General features: G+C 36.5%; 1 protein-coding gene across 3 annotated transcripts in view; it reads left to right on the forward strand.

The window, feature by feature from the left end:
• Positions 1 to 22327, forward strand: part of BORA (BORA aurora kinase A activator) — a 28706-nt gene that overhangs the window by 858 nt on the left and 5521 nt on the right. The window contains exons 2-10 of one of the 3 annotated variants that reach the window (XM_015543630.2): positions 756 to 923; positions 2679 to 2785; positions 5715 to 5760; positions 8683 to 8764; positions 13444 to 13509; positions 14854 to 14910; positions 15325 to 15551; positions 16108 to 16240; positions 18626 to 19233. In XM_015543630.2, the coding sequence (XP_015399116.1) occupies positions 756 to 923; positions 2679 to 2785; positions 5715 to 5760; positions 8683 to 8764; positions 13444 to 13509; positions 14854 to 14910; positions 15325 to 15551; positions 16108 to 16240; positions 18626 to 19233 (1494 nt within the window). The remainder of the gene's footprint in view (positions 1 to 755; positions 924 to 2678; positions 2786 to 5714; positions 5761 to 8682; positions 8765 to 13443; positions 13510 to 14853; positions 14911 to 15324; positions 15552 to 16107; positions 16241 to 18625; positions 19234 to 22327) is intronic. The other 2 variants (XM_042978010.1, XM_042978019.1) reach the window with 2 other exon arrangements.

Below are 22327 nucleotides of genomic sequence, written 5' to 3' on the forward strand. Positions count from 1 at the left end.
GGTTGGGGGGTGACACTGGCTTGAGTGTCCACCCTGCTCCTCACCCAACGAAACCAGCTGCTTCAGACTTCCAAGAAGTGGATTCTTTATCCACGGTCGTATCCCCCGATGACTGAAAGCAATGCAGTCTCGCCTTCTATCCTGGAAGTCGGCGAAAGGAGGATGTTTGAGGAGAGGCAACCAAAGGCGGTTAATTTCTTAGCCCTCATCAGTCATACTTATTTGATTGGTGCTAATGTGGAGGAAAGGCACCCGTGCACAGGCTTCCTCGTCTCATATTTGCTTGTTGTAAATAACTGTTGTTTAGTAACTGCAGTTTAATAGGCAATTGCTGGGATATCCGAAGGTTGTTCAAAATGCTTCGAGATGTGAAATAAAGAAACCATAGGTGTAAGTCCTTTAGTTGAAAAGAGTTTTGTGTCTGTTGTTAACATTTAGTTGCCTCAGATCGATCCTGAACACATTCATATTTGGCTGACTGCTGTTTATATGCCACTTAACTTCTCTGAGCTTAATTCTTCTGCAAAATGGTATCACTACTACCATACCTCTCTAGCCTTCAAGGTTATTTTAAGGATCGCTTTAGAAACTATATGTGATGCCTCTTTGTAAACTATATATTTTTTAAAAACCCAAGAGCGTTAGATTTTGAGTTTTTTTTTTTTTTTTGCGAAATATGCTTATTGAATACATTTTAGTTGTCCCAGTGAATGTGGAACTTTATAGTTTTATTGTCCATACTTATTTCTTTTTAGTTTTCTCTCTGTGCTATGGGAGATGTCAAAGAATCAAAAATGCAAATAACACCGGAAACTCCAGGAAGGATCCCAGTTTTGAATCCTTTCGAAAGTCCTGGTGATTATTCTAATCTCCATGAACAAACGCTCTCCAGTCCTTCTGTTTTTAAATCAACGAAATTACCAGTAAGTTATTCTTGACTAGTATTTATAAGTTAGTGTTTACAAACTATTTTCAATGTAAACATCTTTCTTAGCAAGTTAAGGGAGAAATTTATCATGGAGCACGTATATCTGGAATGTGCTTTTTTAGTTGTAAAGTTCACTATAGTGTAGTGGTTGGGCTAAAAATAAGTTAGCTAGGTGGATTTTTTTGTTTTTGTTTGTTTTTGTTTTTTTGATGTTGTTAGCATTTCTGCTTTTTTTTATTCAGTGGATAATATGTTGGCTTCCTGTAACTAGGTGTAGCTAGATAGTATGATTGCTGATATATTAACTAATACCATATTCCAGGAGAAGCTATGTCCTCTAATTATCTATTCTCATTTATTCAGGAAACCTATTTGAATGCTGCTTTGTATTCGATAAAGTGCTAGACATAGAGAACAAGTCAGGGTCATCAGACACAAACTCTCAAGAAGCTTGTATTCTAATACAGAGATCACCAAACTATTTCTGTCAAGGGCCAGACAGTAAATATTTTAGGCTTTGCGGGTCATCTTGTTGCTGTTACAACTAGTCACCTACGCCTTGTATCACAAAAGCAACCATAGGCAATATGTAAACAATGAGACCTTGCTGTGTTTCAATAAAGCTTTCTTTATGGACATTTAAATTTCATATAATTTTCACATGTCATGAAATGATAATATCCTTTTAGTTTTTCCAACCATTTTTAGCTTGTGGATTGTAGAAGCCAACCTCTACTCTAAAGGAATAGACATAACTAATCTAGGGACTTCAAAACAATATATGTGCCACGATTAGTGGTTAAACACAAGGGTGATATGGAAGGGAAAATGCTCTCTTGGAGGTTAGGGAAGACTTCATCCTTCTAGGTTATGTTTGCTGTTATTTGCCACCTAACAAGAGCAAGAACACCGGAGTTCTTTTGAAGTATAATCTCTTAACCTAGTAAATTACCTAGAAAAACTGCCAAGTGTGTGGCTGTTTATACTACACTTTCATACCAGCTTAAACAAAGACCAAGTGCAGGAAAGTTTTACAGTTATGTAGTTTATATTGAGTCATGAATCTGACCTCGTGATTTTTTATTGAACCTTATTAAATGTTAGCTATATGTTAATATAGAATAGATAATGGATTGGCTGCAACTTAATCCTCAAAGCCAGAATGTGTGGCATGTTGACCTTTTAAGCCTGATTTTGTCAAAAATGCATTCTGAATTACAGATTAGGTTTTGGATAAGTTTTTGGTTCAGTTGGATAGTTGACTACAGAAAAGCAGCAGTGATTACCATTCATAATTATTTTAAGGATCAACTATTTTATGAACCTTTGTAGGCACTTCTGTAGTTAGTACTTTGTTTAGTTTCACTTCATTCGTAAGTAAAAGTAAAGAGCTATGATAACTCTTAAAAAAGATTTTTACTTGGGCATGTTGCATCACTGATGAGTATTAATTGTGAAGTTTCTATACTTCATTATTCTACTGTGACTTTTTTCCATTATTATGTAATTTCAAAAATCACCCAAATGGAAGATTTGAGTATTTTAAAATAGATATGGTCCAGTCAGTTGGTTTTATGATTTGATTACCATTTGCCATTTAATTTAGTGGTAAAGCCAAATTTTAAAATATGAGCTTTAAAATACTTTTGTATTATAACCATTCACATTATTTTTGAAGCTGACAGTTGTTAGCATTGTGATGAACTATTTTAGTTTGCTTTTACTTATAAGTTCACTTTCTTTTGTTAAGACCCCAGGGAAATTTAGATGGTCTATTGATCAACTAGCTGTAATAAATCCGGTAGAAATAGACCCAGAAGACATTCATCGTCAAGCTTTATACTTAAGTCATTCTCGGTAAGTTTTCTTTTCTTGTGTCTAAGTGTAATAACATACTTTCAAAGGGACATCAGAAATTCCAGTGATTGAATATATTTATATGTAAAGATATCAGGGAGGAAAATTTTTGATAGACATTTATTGTATCTAAATGAAGAGTAAATTCAAAGAACTATATCCAGAAAGATTCCCTTGCTAACAGTAGGGAGTAGGAACCTTTTTTTTTTTTTTTTTTTAAGAGATAATCTTCCTCTGCTACTTACGGGACAACTGTGCTTTCCAGCACTTGGTAGAAGCAAGAACATTTTGAAATTTGTATCATTCTACATGGTTGTGGCTTCTCCCGTTAATTTTTGTATTGTTTATTTTTTTGGTGGTAGGGTAAAGCAAAATATTCTTTCATTGCCATCTGTGTTTGGGGAAGCTTAAAATCCCTTTACCAAGTTAAGACACATTGAATGAAAGGGTATCCGTTAGCAACAGAGAGCTTTTCTAGACATTATCCAGCTTTGATATAGGACCCTTAGGGATCTGAATTACATCGTGTTGAAGTCAACCTAGTAATCAGAGCAGCCTTAACTTGTTTCTAAGCATAGTGTGGCCCAGACTTGTGTTTTGTGCTGCGTGATGATGTCCAGTGTAGTGAGAATGTGCACTTCTTTGGTGCAACAGACCTAGCTTTTTGATTGTGATTTACTGTAAACTCTAATTATAAATAATAGCCTTTGTCAGTAGTTTTGGGGGATTCTTGTTAATGTCAGTTTTATAGTTTGATTTTTTTTTTTAATTTTAATTTTTGAAACAATTGAGTACTGGTAAGACCAGCTTTTATTTTTCAGTCCCAAGGTACATGTGTTGTCAGTCCACAATAATGGACAATTGTTTACCTCTTAACTTCAGAATTCAGTCACACAAAAATGCACACCTGATAAGATGTTTTTGCAAATACTCGTCTGGATGTTTCTGCCCCTTCCTCTCTCGGCTCAGTAACTTGATGACCATTCACTCATAATTCATGTCCATCCAAAGTGTAGTAGAAAGGGAAAAGAACGAGGACAGCATTAAAGAATTTTTAATTAAATGTAAATAACAGTTTTGAAGAGAAGGTGAAAAAAAAGAATATCTAAAAGCAAATGAGTTACAAATTAGGCTGATTTTTTTTGTTTGACGCAAAGTATATGCTTTATTATTTGCCTCTTGGTATACTCAAACATGGTTAGCTATTATCTTTCAGTTATGAAGTCTTTATTTAGCACGTTGAGCACTACTGAAGTAGGATAGGCTATTATTCCCATCTAGAGAGACAACAATACAATTAACCAAAGGTGTGACACAACATTTCTATATTTATTAATAAATGATGAATTGTTTAGGTAGGTTTATGGAAAGAATCTTGGTGTATTTCAGTAGATAGATTTGTAATACAAAAGAGGGGAAAAGAGTGGTAAAGACCCTAATTTTAATTACTATTGTAATTCAATGTATGGTTATTGCTTCTACCGAGGATAATGAGTACATTCTCAACAAAATGTGTTGATTCATTCTTAGAAACAGTGGCTTCCAGTGTCTCTTCCTGTGTAATATGAGTTCCCAATTTCAGTGCTTCCCACCCTTTTGATACCGCTACACATAAAAAATGATAACTGTAAGACAGACGAGTGCAAACAAATAAGTCTGGCCATACGGGAGGTTAATAATCCCGAAAAGGCCCTCCCTGACTCAGGACTCATTGAAGGCACACCAGTAACCTATATGCATCATGCCAGTGTTCTGTGATGTAATGGTCAGGATACTCTGTCCTGTATGACTTCTTAGAACCTCCCGTGATCAGGTTCTACAATATTTGCCTAAACCGATATTCACTGCTTCTAGCAGTCACTTGACTATTTCAGGTTCTTAAAGTCCCTCTGATGAAGCAGCAAAATGTTTCTGAATGAGGTAATACTAAATCAGAGCTTACTAAATACTACATGCTGTTATTATTATGCACTGTCATTTTGACCTGGTTGTGTTCATGATAAGGTAAAGAAAACTGATTTATTTGCCCCCCAGATGGCTGTTGTTCAAGCTGAGATGTGTGGATTATCATTGTAATCTAATTTCTCATAATTCCCTTACTTGAAAAACTCATTTGATTTTAGTTTCTGAAACACATTCTTATATAATTTTTGTTAAGCCATAAAAAAAAATACATACATGAAAATTTTTGAGAGAAAATAAATTGTAAAAAGAAGAAGTGTTTTACTAATTTATTGACAGAAAGCAAATGTTCTCTCCTGGAACAGATGTAATAAGTCCTACAAGGCTAACTGCTCTGTTCTTAGCAGGTCTGTGCCCGGTACTTGAGACGTGACATGTTACATAGCTGATAAATTTGTGTTGCTATATTGCATATTGTATCAAAGTGAAAAAAATTCATTTGGACAGAATTTTACATTGTCAGTATTTTATTTCATAAGTAAAATTTTTGCCTCTTTATTGAGAACTGTAAGGATAATCGTTTCTTTTCTTCTATTTCAGAGTAAGAGTTCATTCTAAAATTATAGCTATGATAAACTTGCAGTAATTGAAGAAAAAGAATTTGGACAATTTTTAGATTTCTGTAGAATGAAATACTTCTTAATTTGTGATGGTTAAAGGACGAGGTTTATTCAGATTACTTTATGTTGTAACTAGTAATTTAAAAATTATATCACTGTAAGCCTTTTTAAAGAAAATACTCTTCCATTTACACTGAATCGAAAAGAGGGAGGTAAGCCTACAGCCAGTGCCAAATATCTAAATACTGTCATTTACTAATGTGATAAGATACCAGTTTTTCTTTAAGATGAGCTTAACATTTGCCAGTTTCAACAGAAGGAAAGTATTTCTTTGAAAGCTTATTATTTCAAATGTTCAATCAGCTGAAGTAATGGCATGGTTATTTTTCTCCTTTATCTCTGTATAGAATAGATAAAGATGTGGAAGACAAAAGACAAAAAGCCATTGAAGAGGTAACTTAAAACTGTTACTGATCATTAAGCCAGTTAAGCGTCAATTCTGCATGCATGTCCCCTCTTTTAGGATGACTTCCTTCAATCATTTGCCATTCCAGGTCCCCACCAGCCTGGCCTGTCCCCAGCTTTGTCAAGCTCCCTTCTGTGCACCCATAAGACGATGTTGTTCATCCATTCCCCTGCCTCTCCCAGAGCGCTTACAATATTGTAATGATTGGTTTAATACTTCTCTCCCCTAGACTAAGGGATTTTTTTGGCCAATATTGTACTTCGTTTGTCTTTTCATTCTCCGGGCCTAGCACAGTTTGTCTTCCTTGTGCCTTCAGAATACTGATGAGCACAAGCTTTGGTTTCAAGTTGGAGTTTATGTAGAGGAAGTTGAATTATTTTCAGACCTGAAAATCTAGATTGGCATTGGTAATGATTTTATCTGTTAATTTGAATTTTTAAGACATACAATATATTGCATGAAATAAAATACCTTACTGAAAAACAGAAAAAAGTATATTCCAAATGTAGGGTCTGTGGGTTTTTTTTAATAAAAATAATAAACTAAGTTTTTCACTTGCTCCTTTGTTTGATGAATTTCTCTTAGAGCGTAAATAAGGATTAGCAATCTAGTTATTTCCCTTTATGTCATGGCAACATTTATTTTTCCTTTTTCCCTTGCTAGCCACCTCTGCTTCCCTCTATTCATTAGCTATATTTGGCCCTTCTGCACCCCAAAGACTTCAGCTGTGGAGTGTTTCGAGATCCAGTGATGTTCTCCCCCTCCTGCACTTACTTTTCTAGTGTCGATATTTTCCCTTTGTGTTTCAGATACAGCCTATTTCTTCAAAAACCATTTCACATACTGTACTGCTCTCAAACATTATTTACTTCTTTATCCAGAAACTTCAGAATTTGCCTTCTGATCGAATCACTTGATTCCACCACAGTTAGATATTCTCAGACTGGTTCCCATTTCCCAACATTTTAGGAAATATGCTTTCCCTTTTGAACCTCAACTTTAAAGGGAAATTCAGTAGAAAATACAAGAAAATGAAGTCAGACTGAAGATTAGGGTCAGTGTATCTGAAACAAATATATCAGAAACAAATATTTTTAAATGTATAAGTATTTGAAAGAATAAATACATGTAGGTAGTAAAAACAAAACAAATTTAGACTTCAAAGAAAAATTATAAAATGAAAACGAAGAGCTTCTTGTTTCCCATCTTACTTCCTGAAAGTAACTCTGTGATATTTATACTTTCAGATTAATTTTATATATATAATAGCCAATGGCCTTTAACAGTTTTGCATAAATGGGATCATCATTCTCGCATTGTTTTACATCTTGCTTTTTTGGCTTAATAATGTTAGTTTTTTTATTACTATTTTTTATTTTTTATTTTTATTATTATTAGCACATTTGATTTTAATAATAGTGTAGTATTCCTTGTATGAATGTGTCGTATCCTAAGTCAGCCCCTATTGATAGATGTTTAGGTTGTGTTTGGTGTTCTATTGCAAATAATGGTTCAGTGAACCCACTTGTACACATCTTTGTGTAATTGAAACATACTTGCTAAGTCAGAGGCTTTGTTTGTAATTTCAGTTTTGATAAATTTTGCTATACTGCCCTCCCAAAAGGTGGTAACAATTTTTACTCCAGGCTGCATTATGGTACTTTCTATTTTCTCATTATCTGCAATACTGATTATTTTTGAACCCTTAATTTGTGTTATTCTTAACACTTTAAAAATTTCATCTTGTTAATTTGGATTTGTATGTCTTTCATTTTGAGTCAACTAAATACATTGCTTCATTAGTCTATGGGTCCTTTATTTTTTTTTTCTGGGAATTGTACATATCATAATCTTTGCCACCTTCCCCTCTTCTTTCATATCTTTCCTCATGTCAAGGAAATTAGTTCTTTATCGTGTGTATGGCAAAATATGAAGAAAATGTTTTGGGGGTGAGTCCCACGTTGGGTGTAGAGATTACTTTAAAAAAATTACATCTGTAAAAAAAAAAATACAGGAAAGAAAATGTTTTGAATTCCCTCTAAAACAGAGACGGAAGGGGAAAATCTTGTAGTAGGCTTTATTTTATATCTGGGATGAAAAAAGGAAAGATACATATCCAAATGCTTTATCTCCATTTGAGAATACTGGCCGGTGGTGTACCAGTTAATGTTTAACAACTGGCCCTTTGGTTGTGGTAAGAGTATGAGTTTTAGAGACTCCTGCTGTCTGCAGTGTAAATACTCCAACCATAGCCGGTTTTGAGACGTGACATCACTGAATGATAAAACAAGGGCAGTGGTGCACCAGTGTATGTGGGCATTACACCATACTGATGCAAAAGACATAATCTCAAGAGCATGGGTCCTCATGAGTGTAAAATAATTAGCAGATAATGAGTGGGGGCATATATTACCTTTATTTTTGATATAATTTATTTAATTGTAACTTTACAAGTTTTTAACATTAGCTTTAACAACTGATGCACAAATTTCCTGAAAACTTACTAGATTTTGAGAGCCAGTGTAAGCCAGTACCAGCACACCATTCATACTAGCTTACCTGTGTACATCTATCTACATTTATTTCTTTCCTCTTCATCCTCCCTTTTGTCATCCCCACCTTCCCCCACCCAAGTTGGGAGGAATTAAAAATATTTTCTGCCCTTCGATTAATATTGAGTAGTTGAAATATTTAAGTGGTTGAAATATTAACATTTCTCTTTCTATATATACTGTAAATTTCTTCTATTTCACCTTTGGTCATTTGTGCTTTTAAGTATTAAAATTTTTAAATGTAACTATAAAGTCTGTGTAACATGTTTGGTGATTATTTGATTATTTGAAAATAACAGATACTTTTTATATTTTGGGAGGAATTCACGCCTAATTGTATGACTTTAATTTTTCTAGTTTTTCACAAAAGATGTCATTGTACCCTCTCCTTGGACTGATCATGAAGGGAAACAGCTTTCAGAGTATCATTCCAGTAAATGTGAGTTGTACTAAAAATCATATGAATAGATAAAAATCATAGAATCATAAAACTCAGTGACTATAAAGCAATATGTAGTAAAGTGTCCACTTGTCTGCTTTGGTAAGGGGCTTGATACACATTAGATTTCTGGATACCAGAAGATTTAACCTTTTAAGGATCAAGCTTCCAAGTAAGGAATGAACAAGTCACGAGAATAAAAGGCACAGCATAGAGAATACAGTCAGGAATACTGTATTGGTATTGTATGGTGACAGATGGCAGCTATGCTTCTGAACACAGCACAACAGAGTTGTATAGAGTTAAATGCACAGAGCCCTCTATCCCTGCCCCTCCCCTGCTCATGCTTGCACACGCTCAGTCTTTCTCTCTTTCTCAAATAAATAAACTTAATAAAAAAAAACTCTTTAAAGGTTACAGTTTAAAACATAATTAAAATGTACTGAGTTCTTATTTTGGGCCATTTTATTCTGATTTAACTTTTTCTTCATGACCGTTGTGAATATCAGTTATGGTGGTTGTAGAGGATTCATTGATGCAGAAATAGTTGGTATTGAATAAAGAACTGAGTTGTTAATGATTTCTGCCCAATATTCAAGGTTAATTTCTAAAACGAGATTCTTAAATTGCTTTGCTTTTTGCTAATTTACTGATTTCTTATAAAGGTAAAGGAGGTATGGACACTTGACCTCTAGGGTAAAAGAATATAGCTGATTATCTGCAATATTGGTAAGGAAATTGAAGGACAAGCCAGGAATCTTTCAAATATTTTTCCACCCGCAGGAAATGGTTATATTTTCTCTCAATGTCCTCTGAGTTGTGAGCAATGTTAGAGTATTATACATATAGGCTCATTTCAGTGAAGTTGTCCACTCTTTTATGTAGCATGCATTAATTGTGCTCTCAGTATAAGAGAGACTGTTCCATTGTTTAGCAAAAACGCAACAATAATAGGTAAAATGGCTTGAGCACTCTCCATATGCCCTACAGTGCTAAGTACTCTCAGTAATTCCTCACAGCAGCTCACCTGCGGTAGGTACTATTATTGGCCTCATTTGATAGATGAGAAAACCTCGTTTTAGAAAGGTGAAAGCACTTGTTCAGGATTACAGAGATCATAGAAGTGGTAGAACCTGGATTCAAAACTAGGCGTTCTCAGTTGGATTCTGCATTCTCAGCCATTATAAACCGAAGGTCGCGTGCAGTAGCAGATGGAGACCTGGGCTGGGAGACCTCCTGCTACTTTAAATCTGTAGGGCTAATCTGGATCAAATTATTCAATCTCTTTAGACCTCAGCTCTTTACTTGTGAAACAAAGGAATTGAACGACATAGTTGTCTGTTAATGTCCCTCCCAGCCCTAAAATTTCTATCCAAGGTGCCATTTTCATAGACACTACTTTTATTTTGGGTTTTTGAACAGATGAGTCAGCCTTCCTATGTGGTCTCTATACTGTGTTCAGAGGCAAGAATGGTTTTGTTTATTCACATTGGCTTATACTGTTAACTTTTACTATTACTAATACTTATGCAGCAAGGCACTTCAATGAATATAATCGTGTGTTTTTATTTATGGTCTTCAGTGAGATTTTCTTTAGATTGTACATACAGGCTGAGAATCTCTAGGGTATAGGCTGTTTCCCTGTTTTGACTACGCAGTGCCCCCCTGCTCTCCAGAATGACTGCACAGTCTACACAACCAGTAACAGTGCCTAGGATTCCTGTGTCCCCGCAGCCCTGCCAACATTTGGCATTATCCATCTTTCACATGTTTGCCTTTCCTATGCGTTGTTTGACATTCTAAGTGATTGTTGAAATTTTCATTTCTTCATATACTAATGATCTTTGAAATTTTCTTTCTTGTAAAATACCTATTAATAATTTATTGGTCATATTTTTAGTGGATTTGCTGTCTTTTTTCTCTTGTTAATGTCTAAGACACCTTGTATAACATAGTTCTATTGGTTCTAAACATTTGAAATACTATCTCTCATTCCGCCATATATATACCATTTTTGTTCTTCATGTCTTTGGTTGCATAGAAATTCTTATTCTGATGTAATCAAAACCATCAAATTTTTTTCTCATTTTATTGTGTTCTTAAGCTTATTTAAAAAGTCCTTCTAAAGATATTTGCAAATGACATATTGGACAAAGGGCTAGTATCCAAAATCTATAAAGAGCTCACCAAACTCCACACCCGAAAAACAAATAACCCAGTGAAGAAATGGGCAGAAAACATGAATAGACACTTCTCTAAAGAAGACATCCGGATGGCCAACAGGCACATGAAAAGATGCTCAGCGTTGCTCCTCATCAGGGAAATACAAATCAAAACCACACTCAGATATCACCTCATGCCAGTCAGAATGGCCAAAATGAACACATCAGGAGACTATAGATGCTGGCGAGGATGTGGAGAAACAAGAACCCTCTTGCACTGTTGGTGGGAATGCAAACTGGTACAGCCACTCTGGAAAACAGTGTGGAGGTTCCTCAAAAAATTAAAAATAGACCTACCCTATGACCCAGCAATAGCACTGCTAGGAATTTACCCAAGGGATACAAGAGTACTGATGCATAGGGGCACTTGTACCCCAATGTTTATAGCAGCACTCTCAGCAGTAGCCAAATTATGGAAAGAGCCGAAATGTCCATCAACTGATGAATGGATAAAGAAATTGTGGCTTATATACACAATGGAGTACTACGTGGCAATGAGAAAGAATGAAATGGCCCTTTGTAGCAATGTGGATGGAACTGGAGAGTGTGATGCTAAGTGAAATAAGCCATACAGAGAAAGACAGATACCATATGTTTTCACTCTTATGTGGATCCTGAGAAACTTAACAGAAACCCATGGGGGAAGGGAAGGAAAAAAAAGAGGTTAGAGTGGAAGAGAGCCACAGTATAAGAGACTCTTAAAAACTGAGAACAGACCAAGGGTTGATGGGGGGTGGGAAGGAGAGGAGGGTGGGTGATGGGTATTGAAGAGGGCATCTTTCGGGATGAGCACTGGGTGTCGTATGGAAACCAATTTGACAACAAATTTCATATATTGGAAAAAAAAAGTCCTAGGGGAAAACAATCAAAGAAACACTTGCAAAAGATTTGAAAAGCGTAATAGTGCTGCAGTAGGTGTCTTTTTTTTGTTGTTGTTGTTTAATGTTTATTTATTTTTGAGACAGAGAGAGACAGAGCATGAACGGGGGAGGGGCAGAGAGAGAGGGAGACACAGAATCGGAAGCAGGCTCCAGGCTCTGAGCCATCAGCCCAGAGCCTGACGCGGGGCTCGAACTCACGGACTGTGAGATCGTGACCTGAGCCAAAGTCGGACGCTTAACCGACTGAGCCACCCAGGTGCCCCAGTAGGTGTCTTTCTAATCTAACGTCAGAGGAGGAATGCTGTTGGAAGATAATTTAAGCTGAGACTTAATTAGCCAGACTCAGCAAATGAGGGAGGAAAGTGAGAATAGTATGAGAAATACCTAAATGTGAGAGAGAAGCTGTTTGTTTATTGATTTATCTTAAAAGAATTTTTTTAATGTTTATTTTTGAGAGGGAGAGGGAGGGGCAGAGAGCAAGGGAGACACAGAATCTGGAAGCAGTCTCCAGGCTCTGAGCTGTCAGCACAGAGCCCAACGTGGGGCTCAAACTCAAGAACCTGAGCTGAAGTCGGACACTTAATTGACTGAGCCACCCAGGCACCCTAGCCACCTGTTTTTTGAAGATGTTCAAATAACTAGTGTTTAGTTGGAGGACGACTGTGCTAGAGACAGAGACAAGGTTTTGAAGGGCTTCCTATGGTGCTAAGGTGTTTGGACTGCAGACTGAAGGACATAGAGTTTTTGGCAGCATAGTGCCTTGATTGTATTTGTTATAGAAGGTCACACTGCTTACAGCAAAGAAAGCATTTGAATGTAGAATTTTCTTTTTTATTTATTCTGATAGCATTTAATAGGAGGCTTCAATTCACTTGCCCGTCCACCCACTTACTCATTCACCCATTTATTTATTTAGGTTTGTTAAGTTACTGTATTCTGTAATGTTGTTTTAAGCTTTCTGGAGTTTTTTTTTCTTCTTCTCCGTGCCTTTTCCTCCCTTTTATTTTGTTTATATTAGTCATTTTTTTCATTGTGTGTTTGTTTTTTTATCTGATTATTTTCAAGTTACAAAACTTAGTAGTCATTAATTTTCAGTTAAAAAAATTATTTTCACTTACTTTTGACTCCTGTTATGAAAAAAAAAAAAAAACTGAGCATGGTTTTATCAAATTTTAGGTTTTGTCAAAATGATCTGGCATTTTAATTCAGACAGTTTATCTAACCCATATTACAAAAACATTAAGCAACAGAGGACTTGAGGACTTTGAGGTATGCTAACGTGCATCCTCAATCTTTTAAGGTTAACATAATGGAGAGTAACCGCACTTTGCTTAAAAATTGTTACTTGGTGCCTCCTTATTTGCTGTGGCAATCCTTTAAGTTTTATCTTTGTGCTCCCTCAAAGTTAAAAAACTAACAGAAACATGCCAAATTATTATATATGCAGACATTTATTTTTTAAGTGTTGTAAAGTAAAAGTTTTCACTCTGTTCATTTTTTTTTACTCTGAAAAAAGTAATCCTAAAGTAAATTAAGAATATAAAATATAAGATTTGACACTTAATATGTTTTACAGGTATTAACATAACTAGTGAATCTCCAGTTGGAAGAAAGCTTACCATCCATGCTGAGAAAAGCAATGGTAAGTATAAATATAATCTAAAATGAAGAATGTTCCACATTAAACTACATTTGATTTTAAATTCAGTTTGTGTGATAACATTTTAGTCTGGAATTGAAATTATTTAATTATGAATGAACTATAGGAAAGCTCATTTTAAAAAATAATCAGAATAGATATATCCTGCCAGTTTTAGAAATAGCAGAAGTGTGTGTGTGTGTGTGTGTGTGTGTGTGTGTGTGTGTTTTAACATTTTTATTTATTTTTGAGAGACAGAGCATGAAGGGGGGAGGGGCAGAGAGAGAGGGAGACACAGAATCCAAAGCAGGCTCCAGGCTCCGAGCTGTCAACACAGGGCCCAACACGGGGCTCGAACTTGCGAATTGAGAGATCATGACCTGAGCCCAAGTCAGATGCTTAACCAACTGAGCCACCCAGGCGCCTCAGTGTGTTGTTTTCTTGTTCAAAGCATGTGAGTTGTTTTCTGGTTTGGGACAGCATTTAAAAAAAAAATGTGTGCGGATATTGGGAAATCTACCCCCAAATACAGGTGACCCTTGAACAACTTGGGGGCTTGGGGTACCAGTGCCCCATGTAGTCAAAAACCCATATATAACTTTTGACTCCCCCCCAAATGTAACTACTAATAGCCTACTGTTGACTGGATGCCTTATTAATAACATAGTTGATTAACACATATTTTGTATGTTATATGTATTATGTAGTGTAGTCTTACAATAAAATAAGTTAGAAGAAAATGTTAAGATCCTAAGGAAGAGAAAATACATTTATAGTACTTTACTGTATTTATTGAAAAATGTGCACATTTAAGTGAACCCATGCAGTTGAAATCCATGTTATTGAAGAGTCAGGTGTATAGGCTGGCTTCTTTTTTTTTTAAGTTTATTTATTTTGAGGGGGAGAGAGAGAGAGAGAGAGAGAGAGTGCTTGAAAGCATGGGAAGGGCAGAGAGAGGGAAAGAGAATCCCAGGCAGGCTCTGCACTGTCAGTGCGGGTCTTGATCTTATGAATTGTGAGATCATGACCTGAGATGAAATCAAGAGCCAGACATTGAATCGACTGAGCCACTCAGGCGCCTTAGGCTGGCTTCTTTTTTGATTCCAGCACCAACAGTACAACCAGGAATTAACTCTTGGCGTTATCAGGTTTATATCAGTGCTGGAAAGTCGGGGAAACTGCTTAAAGAAAGTTGGCATGTTAGTTAATAGAATACATAAATGAAATTATTCAGTTTGGCTGAAACAGCATGGGGAGATGGTTGATTGGGAAGCACATGCTAAATTGCATGTAATATGCTTGCATTGATTTATCTATGTTTGTATTTATTTATCTGCTTGCTTCCAGCTGCTTGTCAGACATTGCTGTCTCTTCCTGTGGATTTTAATTTAGAAAATGTATTAGGTAAGTATTGTATTTGTTTAAACCTTTAATAACTTAAATAGAAGGTTTTATTTTGATGGCTTTTCGTAAATGGAAATAGGTGGCAATGTCTCTAAAGAAGTGGGGAAACCATCCTGAACTTTCTCCTTTTAGCATGGCCTTAATTAGCCTTTTTGTGATAATGAATTTTACTGTAGACATAAACTATTCATGGGCACATCTTATTGGTATTACCTATACTAATCATGAAGTACTCAAAAAAGAATAATTTCAGATTTCCAACGTCACATATGCAATTAAACCTTGCCCTCTTTTTTGAACAAAATTCAAACATACAGTACATGCTGGTTTCTTAAAAAAAAATCATATAACTGAAGCATAATTGCTCTTCAAAATGACTAGCTTTGCCTTTTATTCTGTTAACATTAAATATAGGTGACTATTTTAGAGCTGATGAATTTTCAGATCAGTCTCCTGGAAACCTCAGTTCTTCATCCCTCAGAAGAAAGCTATTTTTAGATGGCAATGGAAGTATTTCTGACTCCTTACCTCCAGCTTCTCCCAGAAGTCCTCGCAGTGGTGCTCAAGCCTCACTTGAGGTTTTTTATTCGATAGATTTATCTCCTGTACGGTGTAGGAGCCCTGTGCAGACCCCAAGTTCGGTAAGAAGTGCACTAAAAGTGGTGGTTAGTTTGCTATGAGATGGACCTCGATGCTCATTTCACATTCCAGGAATGGTTGTTGTGGATCTTATATTTCGTGAGGATTAGGCTAGTTCACATTTTGTCGTTAGGAGTGTTTTTGGTCAGATTCTGTTTCTGATCTAGAGGTATATGGGATGACCAGATTTGTCACGAGTCTCTAGAAATTTCAGTGTAAGTTGTTTACTGAACTATGTAAGATTCTCAGTATCTCACAACTGGATTGCCATTAATGGAGTAATTTAATTTAAAGCTGTTCATAAACAGCTGCTAGGATGAAATAGAATGGTTTGTTTAAACACTGCATTTATATTTTATTTTGATTAACAGACTCTATTTCAAAATTTTTGTAACAGTCTTCTTAATTGTCCTTGCTATAAGATGCCTTGCCTTTTGGTGGATGACCAAACTTTATATGACCTACTTTATAAATGTGTTTTGAAGATAAATAACATATGGTGTATATAACAAATTAAGAAAAGAACCATGTGATTTTATTTATTTATTTTTATCACAGGGGCAGTTTTCTTCCAGCCCTATTCAGGGGAGCACAAAAAAATACAGTTTGGGAAGTGTAACCAGCCCTTCACCTATTTCTTCACCCACTTTCTCGCCAATTGCACTTCAAATAGGAAAGACTCCGCTCTCGGGTATGTCTCAGAATAAAATACCTATTTGAAATTTCATGTTACTATTATTTGTTATTAAAGAGGTTCTTTTTTAGCTTGTTCGAACTATAGAGCTCTAACTAGGTGAGCTCCACTCACCTTCTGAAATTTAGAAACTGGCTTTTTTATAAAAGGAACAATTTACCTTCAAAAACTGGATTCTCAGCAAAGTTCTGTGCTACTATTAAACACAGGTAATCTGATTAGCAGTATTACATCAAGCATTCTTATAAAGGGTATCAAAGAAAGATGGCAATTTTAGAGTTCAGTTGGTTTCTGTATGCCTTCTGACCTGGAGGGTCAGGCTTTGGTAATCAGATATTCGTATTTTGTAAAGATACATTTGAGTAAGGTTTTAAAGTATAGTGTGTGGAGATTTATATATTTCTCTTTACATTATGTCAGTATCTCTGAAAAAAATTACAGCTTCTGTTGAAAAAATTATTCACAATCAAAAGCTATTCATAATAAATAAAATTGGAAACCTAAAAACTACTTTTATGTATGTATGTGTACTTTTGTACATACTTTATGTATGTATGTGTACTTTTATATAAATACTTACACATGTACTTTTGTGTGGAGATAGACATACACGGACCACAGTTCTGTATTCTGCTTTTTTAGCAAAGTATGGTATCATGAATATTTTCATAGGTCATTGAAATCATTTATTTTTATTTTTATTTTTATTATTATTATTTATTATTGAAACAAAGATTTTGAATCACTATATAATATCCCATGTCATGGATGCATCATTTGTTTTCAGCCATTGATAACTTTTAAAATGTTTCTAATTTTTCTTTATCAAAAACCTTATTATTTTTGTATTTACATTGTACTGTACATATTTATATTTTTAGGTTAAATTCTCAGAAGTAGAATTATTTGATCAAAAGGGGTGAATGTTTTTAAGGCTCTGGATGAATTTTATCAAATTTTCTACATAAAAGTTTGTATCAGTTGAAATTTTTATCAACAGTATGTAAGAAAGTCAGTTTCTCCCATCTAGAAACACTGGTATTACCATTCTTTGTGAGGTTTCTTAGTTTGGTATATTACAAAAATGTCTCTTACTGATTTTTGTATCTTTGATTATGATGATATTGAACTCTTTCTGAATATTTATTGGCCATTTATTTGGGGGGAGGGATTCTTAGTATTTTACTGTTTTTGTTGAATAAATGCTTTCTTATTGCTTTAACTTCAATATTTTTTATTGTTTGTGTGGCTGAACACTTCGTATGTTTATTTACCATTGGGAGGATTGGTTATGGAATCTTGCCTATTTTTTTTTGAATGTTTGTTTATTTTTGAGAGAGGGAGAGAAAGAGAGCGAGCAGGGAAGGGGCAAAAGTAAGGGAGACACAGAATCCGAAGCAGGCGCCAGGCTCCGAGCTGTCAGCACGGAGCCCAGCATGGGGCTCGAACCCACGAACTGTGAGATCATGACCTGAGCCATAGTCGGACACTCAACCAAGTCACCCTGGCGCCCCTTGCCTATTTATTTTTTTTAATTTTTGTTTTCATTAAGCCAATGAAGTTCTAAGAAGTATTACATTGTAAAGCATTTTTATCATTTTGATTATCATTGTTAAGGTCTTTGACTCATTTTGTTTTGTTTTAAATATTTATTTATTTTTGAGAGAGAGAGGCAGGCGCAAGTGGGGAAGGGCCAGAGCAGAGGCAGGGCTGGGGGTGGGGTAGGCAGAAGATCCGAAGGAGGCTCTGCGCTGACCGCGAGCTCGATGCGGGGCTCGAACTCATAAGCCTTGAGATCATGACCTGAGCCGACCTGAGCCGAAGTCAGACACTCGACCGACTGAGCCACCCAGGCGCTCCATTAAATTCTTTGTTATTGCAAATACTATTCTACAGTTTTTTGCTTGCCTTTTAACAAATTGCTTGTAGTATTTCACAAGGTTTTTACGTACTTCATTTACCAGGTACAGCTATTAACTTGTAGCTGTCAGCTGATTTATACAGTATTTTCTTTGTATATGAATAGTATTGTTACTATAATAATGTTGTATGTGAATATGTAAATGAGTAATATACAATGTTAATATAATATACAATATATTATAGTAGCAATATGTTTATGGGGAAATAATTCTCAGGAAGTAAATTATTTTGATAATTGAAAGGAAGTACCAGAGGAATTCTTTTTGAAGAGTCTTACCCTACTTAAAGAGACACATTCATTTGCACTGTTGTTTTTAACACCTAAATTTCACTTAAGTAAATAGTACAGTATTACAGAAATCCAATTTTTCTGGCATTAAAACACGATAATTACCATTCAGTAATGTCTTTTCCATTTGTATGTTTTTGTGATGTAATTTTTCCTTTCCAATCTTTTAGAACAAAGGAAGTTTACTTTTCATTCTCCTGATAATTCGTCTGGAACAACAAATTCTAACGGAATTACTAATCCATGCATCAGAAGTCCTTATATAGATGGTTGCTCACCAATTAAGAATTGGTCTCCTATGAGACTGGAAATGTGTACGGGTGGTACTCAGTATCGGACCTCACTGATTCGGATACCCTTTCCTCTTGAGGCTCACGGTGAAAATGAAGACCAAGTGAATCTTCCTCCCACGGATGCCTCATCACCAGCCATGGACACCGCTGCACACCTGCAGCAGTTGGACAGTGACACGTCTCCACGTGGCACACGTGTAGTGGTGACCGCCATGTCTATCACACAGAATCAGTCCAGTGCTTCTGAGAAAGAATTAGCACTGTTGCAGGATGTTGAAAGTGAGAAGGAGAACAACACTGTGGACATGGTTGATCCTGTAGAGATAGCAGATGAGAACACTTGGATTAAGGAGCCAGTTGATAATGGGAGTTTGCCCATGACTGATTTTGTGAGTGGAATTGCCTTCAGTATTGAAAACTCTCACATATGCATGTCACCTCTTGCAGAAAGCAGCGTCCTTCCTTGTGAAAGCAGTAACATTCAGGTAAGATAATTTAATATTCTGGAGTCCTTTACTTTCTCCTGTACTCTGTTTTTCTCAAAGATTGTACTAAGAAAGAAAATGGGTTAAATGTGAGGACTGTAGCAGGAGCCCCTGGGTGGCTCAGTCGGTGAAGCGTCCCACCTTGGCTCAGGTCATGAGCTCGCAGTCCATGGGTTCGGGCCCTGCATCAGGCTCTGTGCTGACAGTTTGGAGCCTGGAGCCTGTTTCAGATTCTGTGTCTCCCTCTCTCTCTGCCCCTCCCCCACTCACACTCAGTCTCTCTCTCTCTCTCTCTCTCTCTCTCTGTCTCAGAAAATAAATAAACATTAAAAAAATTTTTTTTAAATGTGACGACTGTAGCATTATGTAACATTTAAAAAAAATATCCATACATGGTGATGCTAAGAGGTGTTGCTTTTTTTAATTTGGACTGATGGTGCGTATTTATTATTCACGTTAACTGATACTTATTCAGAGTAGGAAAGGATGACAGCAGAAAAGAAATCAAGCTGCTCTGTTTCTACAGAGTGCTAGGGTCAGGCAACCTCTCAGGATTCATCTCCCCCTCTCGTGTGAAGCTAGCACCAAGGAAATTCAATTCCTGGTAAGGTACTTGTCTTGTAAAATTTCAGTAGTTCTATTTTTCCTTTATATGGTTTGGGAAGAAAAAAACAAGTTAAAGGACTTTTATGTATATGCTTTTTGTACTTTTTAAAAATGATTTATAACCAACATTTTTCACTTAATCACACATTTCCAGTTTGCAGTATCTGACAACAGGAAAGCATGATTCATTTGACAAATAAACTTCATAGCCAGTACTTACTTTTTTTTTTAAGTTTATTTATTTTGAGAGAGAGAGAGCACAAAGAGGGAACAGAGAGAACAGGAGAGAGAATCCCAAGCAGGCTACACACGGTGAGTGCAGAGCCTGATGGGAGGCTCGAATCCGCAAACCGCGATCTCATGACCTGAGCTGAAATCGAGTCAGACGTTTAACCAACTGAGACACCCAGGCTCCCTGCCAGCATTTACTTTCAGAAAGACATTTGTTCCATTAATTGCCATAGTTTTTTGGTTTGTTTTTTTGAGAAAAAGAGTGCGAGCAGGGGTGTGGGGGGAGGGAGGGGCTGAGGAGAGAGAGAGGGAACCTTAAGCAGGCTCCGTACTCAGCATGCAGCCCAACACAGGGCTCGATCCCACAAAGCTGGGATCATGACCTGAGCCAAAATTGAGTCCGATGCTCAACCATCTGAACCACCAGGCAACCCAATTGCCATAGTCTTTGAGCTGAGAACTTTAAAATAGTCAAAAAGGCAGTTCTCACCTGCCATTTCATAGTAACAACATTTAACAGTTATGTAGCTCTTAGTGTATGCCAGGTGTTATTCTGAGTACTCTACGTATGTTAATTTATTGAATCTTCACAACAGCCCTATGAAATAGGTGGACTGTTGTCCCCATTTTACAGAGGAGGAAACTGAGGGTCAGAGAGGTTAAGTAATTTACCTATATCGCTAATAAGTGGTGGTGCAAGATTTGAATCCTGGCAATATGGCTTTAGAGTTCATGTTATTTAATCCAGGTTTGGACGGACTCCTAGTAATAGCTAACACGGACACAGTGCTTCAGTGTGTCAGGCGCTCTCCCAACCACCTTATCTGTAGTCATTCATTTAATTCTCCTACCACCCTATAGTGCCCTAGTGCTGTCAGGTTTGGAATGCTAAAGTTTAAAACTCACAGGGGGATCCTAAATGGCCCAAAATTAAATATAATCATCTGCTCAGATTTTTATGTCTATAATGGTCTCTCCTGACTTCTAGGATCATTGCTCAGGAAAAATACACTAGAATCACTTTTATATATTTTAGCTTCTAAATTTGGTTCCTATATGAAAAAGCACTTAGAGTCAAACTTAGCCTTCAAGGTATTGTTAACTTCTTTTTCTCTCTCTCTCTTTTCCTCACTACCTTTTTTTGTTTTTCCAGAGCATTTACAGAAGGATCATAAAATGCTTTCACTGCCATACACTTTGATCATCTAATTCAACTACCCATTGGAAGCCTATATCACTACTAAATTATCATCCACTGTCTGCTTGAGTACCTGCCAGGGGTATTCTGGTCCATTTTCAGGCTTCTCTTATCATTACAATCTCTTCCCCACATTGAGATAAAATATGCTTCTGTCTGTGATATCTACCAGTCAGTTTCAGTTTTACCCTCTGGGCCATGTCATAATCTTAACCTTTTGCAGAGCATTTTGTAGTTTAAAAATGTTTTCAGGTGTTCTTGTGTTCCTACCGCAAAGATAGCTTCTAAACATTTGAAGACAGCCACATTTCCCCAGGGTCTCTTGACTTGCTGGGTGGACGGGTTGGCCTCCGCATGTGGTGGTGCACAGCTGTCATTCTAGAATCTCCCTTCATCAGACTGGGAATTCTCTTCCCCTTTCCTGTGTTCTGTCTCCTGTTTTCTACATTCCATCCTTCTCTTTCCTGGTTTACCTCACACTTTACTGGAACAAATTTTCTGGTATCTTTGTGAAGAGAAGTACATTTTTTAGATACTGCATGCCTGATCGTGTATTCTTCATTCTCTCACATGAGAGTTTGGAAATAATTATCCTTCAGACTTTGAAGGCATTGTTTCATTGATTTTCTTTCATGATTGCTGTTGACATATCTGAAGCCATTTTTAAAAATATTTTTAATGTTCATTTATTTTTGACAGAGACGGAACATTAGCGGGGGAGGGGCAGAGAGGGAGTCACAGAATTCGAATCAGGCTCCAGGCTCTGAGCTCTCAGCGCAGAGCCCTCCATGGGGCTCGAACCCACCACCCACGAGATCATGACCGGGGCCAAAGCCAGATGTTTACCTGACTGAGCCACCCACGTGCCCCTGAAACCATTTTAATACTTAATCTTTTGTAAATGGTCTCTTTTTACCCAGCCCTGGACATAAATGGATCTTTTCTTTGTCTACAGTGTGCGGAGATGTCAGTGCTTCTTTGGAGCGGGTACCTTTTCGTCCGTGGTACTGGCACTCAGCAGGTCTTTATGACCTGTAAACTCGTGCCCTTCACTTGGAT

The sequence above is a fragment of the Panthera tigris genome, chromosome A1, assembly GCF_018350195.1.
Source record: "Panthera tigris isolate Pti1 chromosome A1, P.tigris_Pti1_mat1.1, whole genome shotgun sequence".
Lineage (NCBI taxonomy): Eukaryota > Metazoa > Chordata > Mammalia > Carnivora > Felidae > Panthera > Panthera tigris.